Genomic DNA, 15,211 nt, shown 5'->3' with positions numbered 1-15,211 from the left:
TACATCTCTGTATCAGACCCAACATTCTGCCTCCTTGAGAGACTCTTACCTCAGTCTCGCTCCGCCTTGTTCTACTCTCTCACATTAATTACGCTCTCTTGCTGTACTTTTACCTTCCTCCTGCTATTATCTCCCTGCCCTACTATCTTCATTTAAACCCTTTCACCACAGTGACCTATAGCGCTTTTGATGTGATTGACACACACAGATATAACAGAATTCAGCATTTCATTCCTTTTTTTTTACGTTTATTATAACATCAGGGAATCAAAAATGAAATATTCATTAATCATCAACACAAAATACCCTAATGGTCAAATTCACTCGCCGTGGCTGCGCTGCTCATTGTTCAGCCACTTACGGTAAACCATACCTCCATAAGCTGCAGGCAGCATCAGCCTTCCGTAACGGAACATGCAAAGGTGCTGCAAAGGTACATAAATATTCACAGCCCCCCTTATTTAATCCTCAGTAATTCCTTTAGCTGCCATAACAGACATTCTATTTGGGAAAGTCACGATCAGCTTTTACCATTAGGACTCCACATTTCACTTATTTCTAGCACTCAATTGCATGATATGATCATTTTGTGGCACACACTGCCAGAATTACAGGTCACTGTAACAGCACTCACCATATGCTTTTTGCAGATCAGTGGAACGAGTATGTGACAGCGTTTATGGACAAGCAGTTTGCAGTTGATACACTTGTAGCCCTGCCTCCCAAGGCCCCATATCCTTTCACTGCACTGGCCACAGTAGGCTTTCTAAAAATGGACAATAAAGTTACTATATACAGTGATAATGTGTTATCCCAAGGCTATCACATGTGCACATCCAAACACACATACAACACATTAGGGGGACATTTACTAAGCATTGATAAGAGCGGAGAAGTGAGCCAGTGCAGAAGTCGCCCATGGCAACCAATCAGCACTGAAGTAACAGCTATAATTTGCATACTATAAAATTATACAGAGCTGTTGATTGGCTGATGGGGCAACTTCTCCACTGGCTCACTTCTTCGCTCTTATCACTGCTTAGTAAATGTCTCCCTAAGCAGTAAGAGATGGTGAGGAAACAAAACATGAAAGAAAATAAAAAAAAAAAACATTTAGGAAAGTACACGCAAATACAAATGAATGCGTTAGACAGAAAAGGGAGGTATTGCCCATTTGCTGAACATACTAGATTAGTAATATGTAGTGTGAGAAGATGCAATTTAGGGGGGGAAAATGCAACATTTTAGCAACATTTTAAGTTTAAATAAATGTGTTACACAATGTTATATCTGTAGAAAACTTCCTTGCTTTTTCTTGACTAATATTAATAATGTGCTAGAGAAGAGGGGCTGTTTTACAACTATTGTTTTAATACACAGTAGGCGGATATAATTTTTCTTATCTGTGGTATGAAAGTTTAACCAAAGTATCTTCCACACTAAACCGCCTGCAAAGTTGGTATGTTCTGTCTACGAGCCATGTGACCATGATGGTCATAACTGTTTATTATGCTCTGCTTGGTAGTGCGGGTCATGTGATATATGACACCGATCCCATGTGATTGGATCGCCGAGATTGGATAACTATGAGCCGCATGACCATGATGGTCTTAACTGTTTATTATGCTCTGATTGGTAGTGCGGGTCACGTGATGCATGACACCTATCTCACGTGACCGCACAATGTACAGCCACTAGAGTGTAAATGGAAGTGAAGACAATGAAGCCTAGTGGATCTATACATATGTCTATCCACCTTGATCTTATGGAAACAGATACTTAGTTTGAAATATATGGTATTATACACTGAAAAACATTGTTATAAACACTCGTTTTTATTAATAAAAATAAGGATTTACAATAGGTTTGCCTCCTTTGTTAGAATTAGGTTTTTAAATTGCATTTTGAATGAATTCATACTTAATTGTTACAGCAGACAGGTGATGTGGATTAATCAATTTATGCCCTATATAAGGGATGACTATTACAGAGAGCATTTACCTTTGACAAAGCTGCCCCCTGAAGACAGCGAAACGCGTAAGAACTTACCTGCTGGACATTGGGACATACACTATCCAGGACCATTTGGACGGTGGACCTTCAAACAAGCCTGGGACCTTTCCCCCACTACCATCCTATTGCTAATGGAGGATAACCAATTCCCTACAACTGGTGTGCTGAGATCTTCATTTGCTGAGATATCACCAGGGAATTCTGCATTTGCACCTCCAGGATCGGTAATTATTTGTGGAGAGACTTACATGTTTTGTGGCTTAAGGAAAACTGAGGTCCACCAACCACTGGATATTAGAAATATTTATGTCCTGTTTCTGATCCCATTTGGCTTTCCACAACTAGCCATGGTTTTTTTAACTGTTCTTTGTGTGCACTAGCGATTTTTAATTGTTACCACAGGTATCACGATACCCACTTTTATATATTAAATTGTTGATTGATCCTTTCCACCTGTCTGCATAGATTCATTTTTAGCGCTGTTTAGTACTTTCAGTACAATTGTGTTTTATCTTCCACACTAAACCGCCTGCAAAGTTGGTATGTTCTGTCATACACGTATCTGGCTAATAACACACGCCACATGCATAACCAGGACATTACCAAAAAATACCAGCTCTGAAATTGTATTACAATTCCCAGCATTGTGTGCGCTGTGGCGGCCTTGACAGTGTGGATATGGTTCTATTCATTTTCGGAAATAGTCATAACATAAGCATTGAGAATGAAAATAATTACAAATGTTAGGGGGGATATCTATTGGTTTTTTTTTGTCCGCAAATAAGTAATGGGCGCCCGTCGGAGATATTCAATTGCTATGCACATGGAAACGATGCCCATTATTTATTGCACTTGTAATGCCAAAAGCAGCAGGGTTTAGCTGCATAAAGCAGCTAAGCCAGCCTAAAATATTGGGCACATTGCAGAAATAGCATTTTGGGCACCCAGAGAGTTGACCTTTTGCAGATTTCTGCTTGCCACCTCAGGAAGCTGCAAAAAGAAATCGCCCAGTCACATAAAATTGGCAAAATATTTGAATAGCTCTGTCAAGCAGCCATTACTTATGGGCAATCAAAAAACAACTGATTCCCCACTTAGAGTCTGACAGTAGCCATTTATGGGTGGTCTTCAGTTTGCTGGCTGTTGGGATCCCGGCGCACAGTATACCGGCGCCGGCATACCGACACCTTTTCTGCCTCTTGGGGGTCCACGACCCCCCTAGAGGTAGAATAGAGAGCAAGGCGCGCATAGCGCGCCACCGTGCCCGCAGCGTGGCGAGTGCAGCGAACCCGCGAGGGACTCATTTGCGCTCGCCCAGCTGCCGGTATGCCGGCGGTCGGGATTCCAGTGCTGGTATGCTGGCCGCCGGGAGCCCGGCCGTCGGCATACCATACTACACCCGCCATTTATAAACTATATTAAATGGAACATGCTACTTATTAATAGCCAATCTATGACAGCGAGAAATACCTACATTTTAGCAGTGATCTAGATAAAGTGGAGGTAACCAGTATCCATGAGAATGCAGCTGATCAATTCACTAACTAACTTGTTGCTATCAAACTTAAAGGCTGATAATGGTTCCACTAACATGGCTGCCATCCTGTATGTAGGTAACAGGTACACATTGCTGCTTCTATAACTGACAAAGTTACAAATAAGAATTATATGTTTTTACTAAAGGTATATTCCTTTCTATAAAGGAAAACTGAATGTTTTTTGAACAATAACTCTCCTATACATGTCTGTATATGCTGAAAGCAACACATGCCTTTATCCATGTTTAGGGCCTGATTCATGTTTGTAAGAAAAGCAAATTATCAAGCAACTGGGCAAAACAATTGTACTGCAGGTGGGGCAAATTTAACATGTGCAGAGGGATTTCGATTGGGCTGGGCCGTGTTCGAACTGAAATCTAAACTGCTGTGTAAAAAAGGAGATTTATGGTAGACTTACCATTGTTAAATCTTTCTGCGAGGTACACTGGGTTCCACAGGGAATACATCGGTGTGTAGAGATGGATCTTGATCCAGGCACCAACAGGTTAAAGCTTTAGCTGTCCCAGGATCTATTGAGGCCTCCTCTATAACCCCGCCTCCAGGCACTGTGAGCTCAGTTTCGTTAACCAGTCCAATGCAGGAGCAGGTAAAAGAGAAGGCAGATGTTAGTCACATAGAACCACATTTTCACGACAGGAGAAGGGACCAGCGGCTAATGCCATACAAACATAGAAGCTAGGTGCGTCAGGGCAGGCGCCCTGTGGAACCCACTGTACCTCGCAGAAAGAGATTTAACAATGGTAAGTCTACCATAAATCTCCTTTTCTGTAGCGGGGTACACTGTGTTCCACAGGGAATACATTGAGGATGTCCTAAAGCAGTTCCTCAAAGGAGGGGACGCGCCTTAGCGGATATGAGAACCCGGCGTCCAAAGGAAGCATCCTGGAAGTATCAAAGGCATAGAACCTAATGAACGTGTTGACTGAGGACCATGTAGCCATCTTGCACAATTATTCTGCAGACGCGCCACGGAGGTCCGCCAAAGAGGGTCCAATAGACCGAGAAGAATGAGCTTTAATAGCATCAGGAGCTAAAGGTCCAGCCTGTGCATAAGCTTGTGCAATCATCATTCTAATCCATCTGGCCAAGTTTTGCTTAGTCGCAGGCCAGCTACGTTTGTGAAAACCAAAAAGTACAAAAAGGGAATCTGACCTCCTGATAGAGGCAGTCCTCTCCACGTATATACGGAGAGCCCGTACCACATCCAAAAACCGCTCTTTGACGGACAAACCAGAAGAGATGAAGGCCGGAACCACAATATCTTGGGTAAGGTGAAAAGATAGCACCACCTTAGGTAACAACCAGGGCAAGTTCTAAGAACTTCCCAGTCACTGTGAAATATCAGGAAGGGTGGATACCAGGACAAATCACCTAGGTCTGACACCCTCCTAGCAGAGGCAATAGCCAGTAGGAACAGGACCTTGACTGTGAGCCATTTAAGGTCCACTGACTAAAGAGGTTCAAATGGAGACTCTTGCAGGGCATTCAGGACAACAGACAGATCCCATGGAGCCACAGGAGGTACACAGGGAGGCTAAATTCGTAAAACACCCCGATTGAAAGTATGAACGTCAGAAATAGACGTAATTTTTCTCTGAAATCACACCAACAAGGCAGAGATATGAACCTTGAGGGAGGTCAGACGAAGGCCTAAGTCCAGGCCTTGTTGCAGAGAAACCAGAAGTCTGCAAGTTCTGAATTTGTATGCATCGTAATTCTTAACCGCACACCAGGTGCAGTAAGAATTCCAGACACTGTAAAATATCCGTGCAGATGGCTGTATTCGGGCCTTCAGCATTGTTTGGATAACCGCCTCGGAAAACCTTTGGCCCTCAGGAGTGATGCTTGAAGAGACATGCCGTCAAAGCCAGTCTGGCCAGGTCCGGGTAGATACAAGGGTCCTGAACGAGGAGGTCTGGCCATTGAGGAAGTAAGAGAGGACGTTTCATCGATAGACCCTGCAGGTCTGATAACCAATGCCGTCGGGGCCATGCTGGAGCGACTGGAAGTAGTATTCCTCCATCTTTTTTGAACTTCCGTAGTACCCTGGGCAGGAGTGACACTGGAGGGAACACGTAGGGCAGCCGAAAGTTTAATGGAATTGCCAGTGCGTCCACGAACGCTGCTTGAGGATCCCTTGTTCTTGATCCGAAGACCGGAACTTTGTGATTGTGTCGAGACGCCATCAGGACTACATCTGGTACGCTCCATTTGTCCACTAGGAGTTGAAAGACTTCCTGATGAAGACTCCACTCCCCGGCATGCACGTCCTGATGACTGAGGAAATCCGCTTCCCAGTTGAGGAGTACCGGAATAAACACGGACGATATTGCTGGCAGATGGCGTTCCGCCCAACTAAGGATTTTTGACACTTTCATCATTGCCATGCGGCTTCGAGTGCCTCCTTGATGGTTTATGTATGTCACTGTGGTGGAGTTGTCTGACAGTACTTGAACAGGCCTGTTCTTTATTCAAGGCAGGGCGAGAGACAAAGCATTGAACACTGCCCGCAATTCCAGAATGTATCGGGAGGAGTGAGTCCTCCTTGGTCCACAGACCCTGGAAAGAGTGTTGCTCCAACACCGTGCCCCAGCCCCTCAGACTGGCATCCGTAGTCAGAAGGACCCAGTTGGGAATCCAGAAGGGACGTCCCCAGCTTAACTGCTGGTCCTGTAGCCACCAGGTCAGCGATAGACAAACCTCCGGATTCAAGGACATCATGTGAGACCTGATCAGATGAGGTAGGCCGTCCCACTTGGAAAGGATTAACCTCTGCAGAGGAGCGGGAATGAAATTGAGCGTACTCTACCATGTCGAAAGCCGACACCATCAAGCCTAGTACGTGTATCGACACTCTTGGGCGAGAGAGGAAGTATCTTATCCTGTCCTGAAGCTTCAGGACCTTCTCTGGAGACATAAACAGCCGTTTACGGTTTGTGTGTGTCCAGCAGTGCCCCCAGGTGCACCATGCTCCGAGCAGGGACTAGCGAGTATTTCTTCCAGTTGATGAGCCCTTCGTGGGCTGGTTGGAAGTTTACAGTCAGTTGTAGATGACTGAGTAGGACATTGTGGGAGTTTGCCAGGATTAGCAAGATGTCCAGACACGGCAGGATCCTTACTCCCTGGTGACGGAGATGAGCAGTCATCACAACCAAAACCTTGGTGAAGATCCGAGGGGCCGTGGCCAATCCAAACGGCAGAGCCTGGAACTGATCGTGAAGGTTGCCAATGGCAAACCGCAGATATTGCTGATGCGATATGGCAATAGGTATATGCAGGTAAGCAGCCTGTATATCCAGGGATACCATATAATCTCCGGGTTTCATGTCCAGTACAATTGAGCACAGTGTTTCCATACGGAACTTGGAAACTCTCACAAACTTGTTCAGTGATTGAGGTTGAGTATAGGCCGGATAGACCCATTGGTTTCAGTACTAGAAACAGGGTTGAGTAGTATCCTCTGTTTCTCTGGGATAGAGGTACCGGCACCACCACTCCTGTGTCCAGGATGGAACTCACAACCATTTTTAGACCTTGCGCCTTTAACGGATCCGAAGGGATAACCATTGTGCAGAATTGGCGAGTGGGACGCCTCTTGAAAGAGACTGCGTACCCGTGAGAGACAACTTCTCGCACCCATGCGTCTGAAGTGGTCTTTAACCAGACCTGGATGAATCGCAGAAGTCGGCCTCACACCCTGGGATCCCATAAGAGGAGGCCTGTCCCGTCATGCAGCAGGGTTGTCTCGTTTAGAAGCAGGCTGACGGGCTGCCCAAGATTGCTTAGCATTGGGTTTTGTGGTTTTGGAAGTATGACTGACCTTTTGCTTTCCCTTGAGGCCGAAAGGAGCAAAAAGTGGTACCTTCTTGCCTTCTGTGCAGAAGGAGTAGTGTTAGGGAGAAAGGCAGTCTTAGCAGCCGCTAAGTCAGTCACAATTTTATTGAGATCATCCCCAAAGAGGATGTCCCCCTTAAAAGGGAGTACCTCCAAGGTCATTTTGGAGTCCAGGTCCACCTTCCATGACCTCAGCCAAAGAACATGTCGAGCCAGGATGAACATAGTCGATGCCTTGGCCGCTAACACACCTGCCTCAGAGTACGCCTCCTGAATGTAATAGGCGGTGGTGGTAATGTGAGATAGGTACTGTCTGGCAATGTCAGATATATCCTGAGGCAGCTCTTCCTCTAATGCCTGAACCCATGCTTCAATTCCTTTTGCAGCCCAAGAGGCTGCTATAGTGGGTCTATGTACAGCACCTGTAAGGGAGTGAATAGACTTCCGGCATCCCTCCACACGCTTATCTGTATGTTCCTTCAGTGAGGTGACAGTGGTGACAGGCAGAGTAGACGACACCACTAGACGGGTGACATGGGAATCCACAGGTGGTGAATTTTCCCACTTGTTACACAACTCTGTAGGGAGAGGATAGCGAGCCATCATCCTTTTAGACAGGGAGAATTTCTTTACTGGAGAAGACCAGGGTTCTTGTCGTATGTCCACTGGTCAGAATGCGGTAATACGTTTCAGTTACCTTCTGACGTTTAAACTTAACAGGTTTCTTAGACACCGCAGTGGAATCATCATCATCAGTGATTTGTAGGATCTGTTCAATAGCAGCACACTAAGGGGGTAATTCTGAGTTGATCGCAGCAGCAAGTTTGTTAGCAGTTGGGCAAAACCATGTGCACTGCAGGGGGGCAGATATAACATTTGCTGAGAGTTAGATTTGGGTGGGGTGTTTTGTTTCTGTGCAGGGTACATACTGGCTGCTTTAATTTTGCACTGCAATTTAGATTTCAGTTTGAATACACCCCACTCAAATCTAACGGTCTCTGCACATGTTATATCTGTCCCCCCTGCAGTACACATGGGGGGTCATTCCGAGTTGTTCGCTCTGTATATTTCTTCGCATCGCAGCGATTTTCCGCTTAGTGCGCATGCGCAATGTCCGCACTGCGACTGCGCCAAGTAAATTTGCTATGCAGTTCGGAATTTTACTCACGTTTTTTTCATCGTTCTGGTGATCGTAATGTGATTGACAGGAAGTGGGTGTTTCTGGGCGGAAACAGCCCGTTTTATGGGAGTGTGTGAAAAAACGCTACCGTTTCTGGGAAAAACGCGGGAGTGGCTGGAGAAACGGAGGAGTGTCTGGGCGAACGCTGTGTGTGTTTGTGACGCCAAACCAGGAACGACAAGCACTGAACTGATGCCGAGTAAGTCTCGAGTTACTCAGAAACTGCACAGAGATGTCTTATCGCAATATTGCGAATCTTTTCGTTCGCAATTTTGATAAGCTAAGATTCACTCCCAGTAGGCGGCGGCTTAGCGTGTGCAATGCTGCTAAAAGCAGCTTGCGAGCTAACAACTCGGAATGACCCCCATGGTTTTGCCCAACTGCTAACAGATTTGCTGCTGCGATCAACTCAGAATTAGGCCCTAAGTCAGGGACATCAACCTGAGTAGTAGATTCCTCGTCAGAAGCAGCTGTGTCAGCGTCTGACGGGACAGTATACTCCCCCTCCTCATCAGAAGAATCTTCTGAGAGGTTAGTGGATTGAGAGGAGGAAGTAGCCCACTTAGATGACCAGGTGATGGAAGAGTTTTATGTCTAACCAAGGATTGACTCAATTGCTGCAACTGGGTAGACAAATTATCCGCCCAAGGCGGATTAACCATAGGGACAATATGTGGCTGTAATTGCACAGGAGGTCCCATAGGGGGCATAAGGCGTGTCACAATCGTATTTAACATAGATGAGAACGCTGCCCAAGGTGGCTCCTTATTGGTTACAGGAGCTGCGAACTGAATGGGAGACGTATGGCAAGTAGTACACAGACCCTCATACAAAACTTCCCCCTCAGGCAAATCCTTTGCGCATGCACTGCACGATGCAAGAGCGTTCACGGATTCCCCGTCCTTTTTGTTTGACATTCTCAGTTAGGTAACAGCAGAGCGTATTAGTACGATACAGCCAGACAGAGTACAATACCTGCAAATAAATCCTGTAGTATGTGACAGCGTACACAGTACACAAAACCAGCGACTAAACCCGGTACAATGTGACTACGCACACAGTACACAACACCAGTGAATAAATCCGGTATTATGTGACTGAGTACACAGTATAGTACACTTTAATCGGTAAATACTGTGAAGCACTATATATGGACCATGACACACCTAGTCCCTTACGGTACAGAATACAGTGAGAGATATAGCTGGGATACACTGAAAGTGAAATCCATACAGCAGATACAGGCACACACAGTCACAGTGACAATGCAGATAATTATTTTAGTAACACAATAAAACTACACTTGACTAGTATATGTATATGATATATAACAATGCACGGTCTGAGACCAGATGTATACATCAGAAGACTCGTACAATATATTCTGGCACAGGTACACTTGTTCTTAACTAACGCTGTCTTAATAGTGACATGTAGAATACTGAATTGCTTGTAAAACCATGGCGCTGATGTACAGGCGGGTTTACTAAGAAGACCTTGCCCTGCAGTACAGGAGACCAGTCGCATCTATTTTAGAAAATGGCGACCAGCATCTCAGACAGGGAGTGAGGGAGAGTGTGAGGCAGCTCCAGGGCGGGAACACCAGCAGTAGATGGCGCACGGAGCTGGGGGAGGGGCTACAGGTCAAGCGCCTTCTCCCCTATGCTTGTCCTCACCAACTGGTACTATGGAGTCTTAATAAAGAGGATATTTATATATCCGACCTGAGCTCCTAAGCCCTGGTAGATTTAGTGGGGTCCCTGCTCCGTTACAGTGTCCATGCCAGCGTCGCAATCAGTCTCTGTAGACTGCAACCGCAACGCGATTTAATGGCGGGTCCCACCTGGGGCCCCCTCTTACCTCCTCCCTTCAGTAGCAGCCACGCGAACCAGGAGAGCGTCTGCGACCGTGTGTCTAGAGCGTCTCCGCCGCAAGTACCCGGGAACAGAGCAAGCGGGAGTATGCGACGCAGCAGGGGAGGTGACAGAGCTGTAGCACAGAATGTCACCCTGACATGTAAGTGCTGCGGCCCTTGAAGTCTTCTAAAAGCTTTTTCAGGGCTGCCCATTGCAGCCCCCCTTTTAAGTGACCTGCTTCTGCAGGCACCAACACGAAACTGAGCTCACAGTGCCTGGAAGTGGGGTTATAGAGGTGTATTCCATGTGGAACAGAGTGTAAACCGCTGCAGAAATAGGATTTTAATTACCTACCAATAAATCCTTTTCTCGTAGTCCGTAGAGGATACTGGGGATCCATTTAGTACCATGGGGTATAGACAGGTCCACTAGGAGCCATGGGCATTTTAAGAATTTGATAGTGTGGGATGGCTCCTTCCTCTATGCCCCTCCTACCATACTCAGGGGCAGATGTATTAACCTGGAGAAGGCATAAGGAAGTGATAAACCAGTGATAAATGCAAGGTGATAAACACACCAGCCAAACAGCTCCCATATGTAAATTAACAGTTAGGGGCTGATTGGCTGGTGCATTATCACCTTGCACTTAACACTGCTTTATCACTGGTTTATCACTTCCTTTTGCCTTCTACAGGTTAATACATCTGCCCCACAGTCTAGGAAACTGTGCTCGAGGAGACGGATATACTTTGAGAGAAGGATATAAAAAGATAGTGGTGAAATTCCGAACCAGCACACACAAACAAGAGGAAAGCTAAGCTAACCAAACTTGAAACAGGAACAGTACCAGCTGAATCAACCAATAAAACTTAACCAAGTAACAATGCAGGAAGAACGAAGCACCGAGCGGGCGCCCAGTATCCTCTACGGACTACGAGAAAAGGATTTAACGGTAGGTAATTAAAATCCTATTTTCTTTTACGTCCTAGAGGATACTGGGGTTCCATTTAGTACCATGGGTAAGTACCAAAGCTCCCAAACCGGGTGGGAGAGTTCTGAGGGTCCTGCAGAACTGATTGACTAAACTGAAGGTCCTCAGAGGCCAAGGGATCGAAACTTATAGAACTTTGCAAACGTGTTCAAACCTGAACAAGTAACTGCTCGGCAGAGCTGTAAGACCGAGACATCGCGGGCAGCCGCCCAAGAAGAACCCACTGACCTAGTCGAGTGGGCCTGTACAGATTTTGGAATCAGCAATCCTGCCGTGAAATAAGCATGCTGGATAGTGAGCCTGATCCAGCGTGCAATTGACTGCTTTGAAGCAGGACACCCAATCTTATTGGGATCGTAAAGGACAAACAGCGAGTCCGATTTTCTGTGACAGTACCTTAGGAAGAAATTGTTGACGAGTCCTGAGTTCAGCTGTCCTCATGGAAAATGAAATACGGGCTCTTGTGAGACAACGCCCCCCAGCTCCGACACAAGACTTGCTAAAGCCAATGCCAACAGTGTGATGGTCTTCCACGTAAGATAGTTTACGTCTACCTCCTGTAACTGTTCAAACCAGTCCGATTGGAGGAACTGCAGCACGAAACTGAGATCACAAGGTGCCGTGGGCTGGATGTGCAGAACCCCTTTCAAGAACGTCTGGACCTCAGGGAGAGAAGCCAATTGTTTCTGAAAGAAAATGGACAAGGCCGAAATCTGGACTTTTACGGAGCCCAGACGTAGGCCCACATCCACATCCTACTGCAGAAAAAGCAGGAAACATCCCACATGAAATTCCACCACAGAATATTTTCTGCTCTCACACCAAGAGACGTATTTCTTCCACATACGGTGGTAATGTTTAGACGTTACCCCCTTCCTAGCTTGGATCATAGCCGGGATGACCTTGTCAGGAATGCCTCTCCTGGCCAGAATCAGCCGTTCAACTTCCATGCCGTCAAACGTAGCCGTGTTAAGTCTTGATAGACGAACGGGCCCTGCCGCAAAGCGGTAGAGGCCAGGGATCTTCCAGGAGCATCTACAGAAGGTCCGCGTACCAGAGCCTTCTTGGCCAGTCTGGAAGCAATGAGAATTGCTTGAACTTTTTCTCTTTTTACTCTCTTCAGAATTCTTGGGATTAGAGGAAGTGGAGGAAACACGTACACCATCTGATAGACCCATGGAGTCGTCAGAGCATCCACCGCCACTGCCTGTGGGTCTCTCGACCTGGAACAATACCGCATGAGCTTCTTGTTGAGACGAGAGGACATGTCGATTTGTGGTAATCCCCATCGACGTCTCAAGCAACTGAACACTTCCAGGTGAAGGCCCCACTCCCCCGGGTGCAGGTCGTGTCTGATGAGGAAGTCTGCTTCCCAGTTGTCTACTCCCGGAATGAAGACCGCCGACAATGCCACAGCGTGTTATTCTGCCCAGAGGAGAATTCTTGACACCTCTGACATTGTTGCTCTGCTTTTCGTTCCACCCTGTCAGTTTATGTACGTCACTGCCGTCACATTGTCTGACTGGACCTGAATGGCCTGATCTTGAAGAAGATATGAGGCCTGCAGAAGGGCATTGTATATAGCCCAGAGTTCCAGAATGTTGATTGGAAGGACGACTTCCTGACTTGACCATCTTCCTTGAAACTGCACCCCAACCTCTGAGGCTTGCATCCGTGGTTAGCAGAATCCAATTTTAAATACCGAACCGCTGGCCCTCGATTAGGTTTGAAGTCTGTAGCCACCACAGAAGGCAGATACTGGCCTTTGACGACAGACGGATCCTCTGGTGCATGTGAAGATGTGATCCGGACCATTTATCCAATAGATCGAGCTAGAAGGGTCTTGCATGAAACCTTCCGCACTGAAGAGCCTCGTAAGAGGCCACCATTTTCCCCAGAAGGCAAATGCATAGATACACTGATATCCGGGATAGCTTCAGGGCATCCTGAAACCATCGACTGGATTGCCAATGCCTTTTCCAAAGGAAGAAAAACTTTCTGCAACTGTGTGTCCAGTACTGTTCCCAGAAATGGAAGCCTCCGAGTTGACTCCAAGAGAGCTTTTGGAAGATTTAGAATCCACCCATGATCCAGGAGTAGCTTGGTCGTGAGGCCAATGCTGTTCAACAACCTCTCCCTTGACGGAGCCTTTATTAGAAGATCGTCCAGGTATGGAATTAGGTTCACTCCCTACTTGCGATGGAGAAACATCTCTGCATGAACACCCTCGGTGTCGTGGGGAGACCAAAAGGCAGGGCCTGGAAAAGGTAGTGACAGTCCTGCAGCGCAGATCATAGATAAGCCTGGTGAGGCGGCCAGATCGGAATGTGAAGGTACACATCCTTGACATCCAGAGACACTAGGAATTCCCCTTCCTCCAGACCTGAGATCACCGCTCTCAGAGACTCCATCTTGAATTTGAACACTCGTAAGTACGGGTTCAGCGATTTTAGATTCAAAATTGGCCTTACTGAACCGTCCGGTTTTGGTACCACAAAGAAGTTGGAATAATATCCCTTGTTTTGGAGTTGAGATGGAACTGGAAAAATGACCTGAGTCTGTCCCAGTTTTTGAATGGCGTCCTGTAAGGTTATACTCGCCTCTTGTGAAACTGGTAAGCCTGATTTGAAGAATCTGTGAGGTGGGAGCTCCTGAAACTCCAGTCTGTAGCCCTGGGAAATAAGATCTATGACCCAGGGATCCTGGCATGATGTTGTCCAGATGTGACTGAAATCTTTTAGTCTGCCAGTCTTGCAGGCATCGCAGTCCACCGTCATGCTGAAGGATTTGAGGAAGCAGAGCTGGAGCTCTGTTCCTGAGAACCGGCAGTTGCTGGTTTGCGTGGTTCACCTCTAGCGCCTCTGTTGGCTGTAGAAGATCCTCTGACTGTGCCCTTAAACTTGGCAGTCCGAAAGAACTGTAGAGTAGATCCTGAGTAGGTCTTCCTGGTTGGGGAAGCTGCAGAAGGAAGATATGTGGACTTACCCGCAGTAGCTTTGGAGATCCATTTGTCTAGTTAGTCTCCAAATAAGGCCTCTCCTGTGAAGGGTAGGCCTTCCACGCATTTCCTGGAGTCCGTGTCCGCAGTCCACTGCCCCTGCGTGCTGACACTGCTATAGCAGTGGTGCATGCATTAAGCAAACCTACTTCTTTTATGGCTTCCATCTTAAAGATCGCAGAGTCCTGCATATGTTGCAGGAGTAATACAATCTCCCCCTTAGATAAGGCATCCAACCACTCAGGTTACCTACCATTTAGCAATGGATTTAGTAATCCACGCACATACTATAGTGGGTCTCTGGGCCACCCCAGCAGCTGTGTACAAGGATTTAAGTGTAGTCTCAATTTTACGAACAGCCGTGTCTTTCAGGGAGGCTGCATAAGGGACAGGTAATATAATGTTTTGTGACAACCTGATACTGATGCATCCACTATCGGTGGATTTTCCCATTTTTTCCTATCCTCAGGAAGAAAAGGAAAAGACGAGAGAAACCTTTTAGGGATTTGAAATTTTTTTATCAGGATTAACCCACGGTTCTTCAAACAAGGAATTCAATTCCTTTGACACAGGAAAAGTGACTGAGGACTTTTTTACATTAAAAATAAGATTTTACTTACCAGTAAATCTATTTCTCGTAGTCCATAGTGGATGCTTGGGACTCCGTAAGGACCATGGGGAGTAGACGGGCTCCGCAGGTGACATGGGCACTTTAAGAAAGAATTTAGATTCTGGTGTGCTCTGGCTCCTCCCTCTATGTCCCTCCTCCAGACCTCAGTT

The 15,211-nt window shown here is 46.5% G+C and overlaps 1 protein-coding gene across 7 annotated transcripts in view; it reads right to left on the bottom strand.

The window, feature by feature from the left end:
* The window catches only part of PRKCZ (protein kinase C zeta), a 646,661-nt gene that overhangs the window by 162,616 nt on the left and 468,834 nt on the right, over window positions 1-15,211 (bottom strand). For all 7 annotated transcript variants that reach the window (XM_063943062.1, XM_063943064.1, XM_063943065.1 and 4 more), the window contains one exon: window positions 635-766. In XM_063943062.1, the coding sequence (XP_063799132.1) occupies window positions 635-766 (132 nt within the window). The remainder of the gene's footprint in view (window positions 1-634; window positions 767-15,211) is intronic.

The sequence above is a fragment of the Pseudophryne corroboree genome, chromosome 10, assembly GCF_028390025.1.
Source record: "Pseudophryne corroboree isolate aPseCor3 chromosome 10, aPseCor3.hap2, whole genome shotgun sequence".
Taxonomy (NCBI): Eukaryota; Metazoa; Chordata; class Amphibia; order Anura; family Myobatrachidae; genus Pseudophryne; species Pseudophryne corroboree.
The sequence above is the reverse complement of the archived record's forward strand: the minus strand, read 5'-3'. Positions and strand labels throughout refer to the sequence as shown.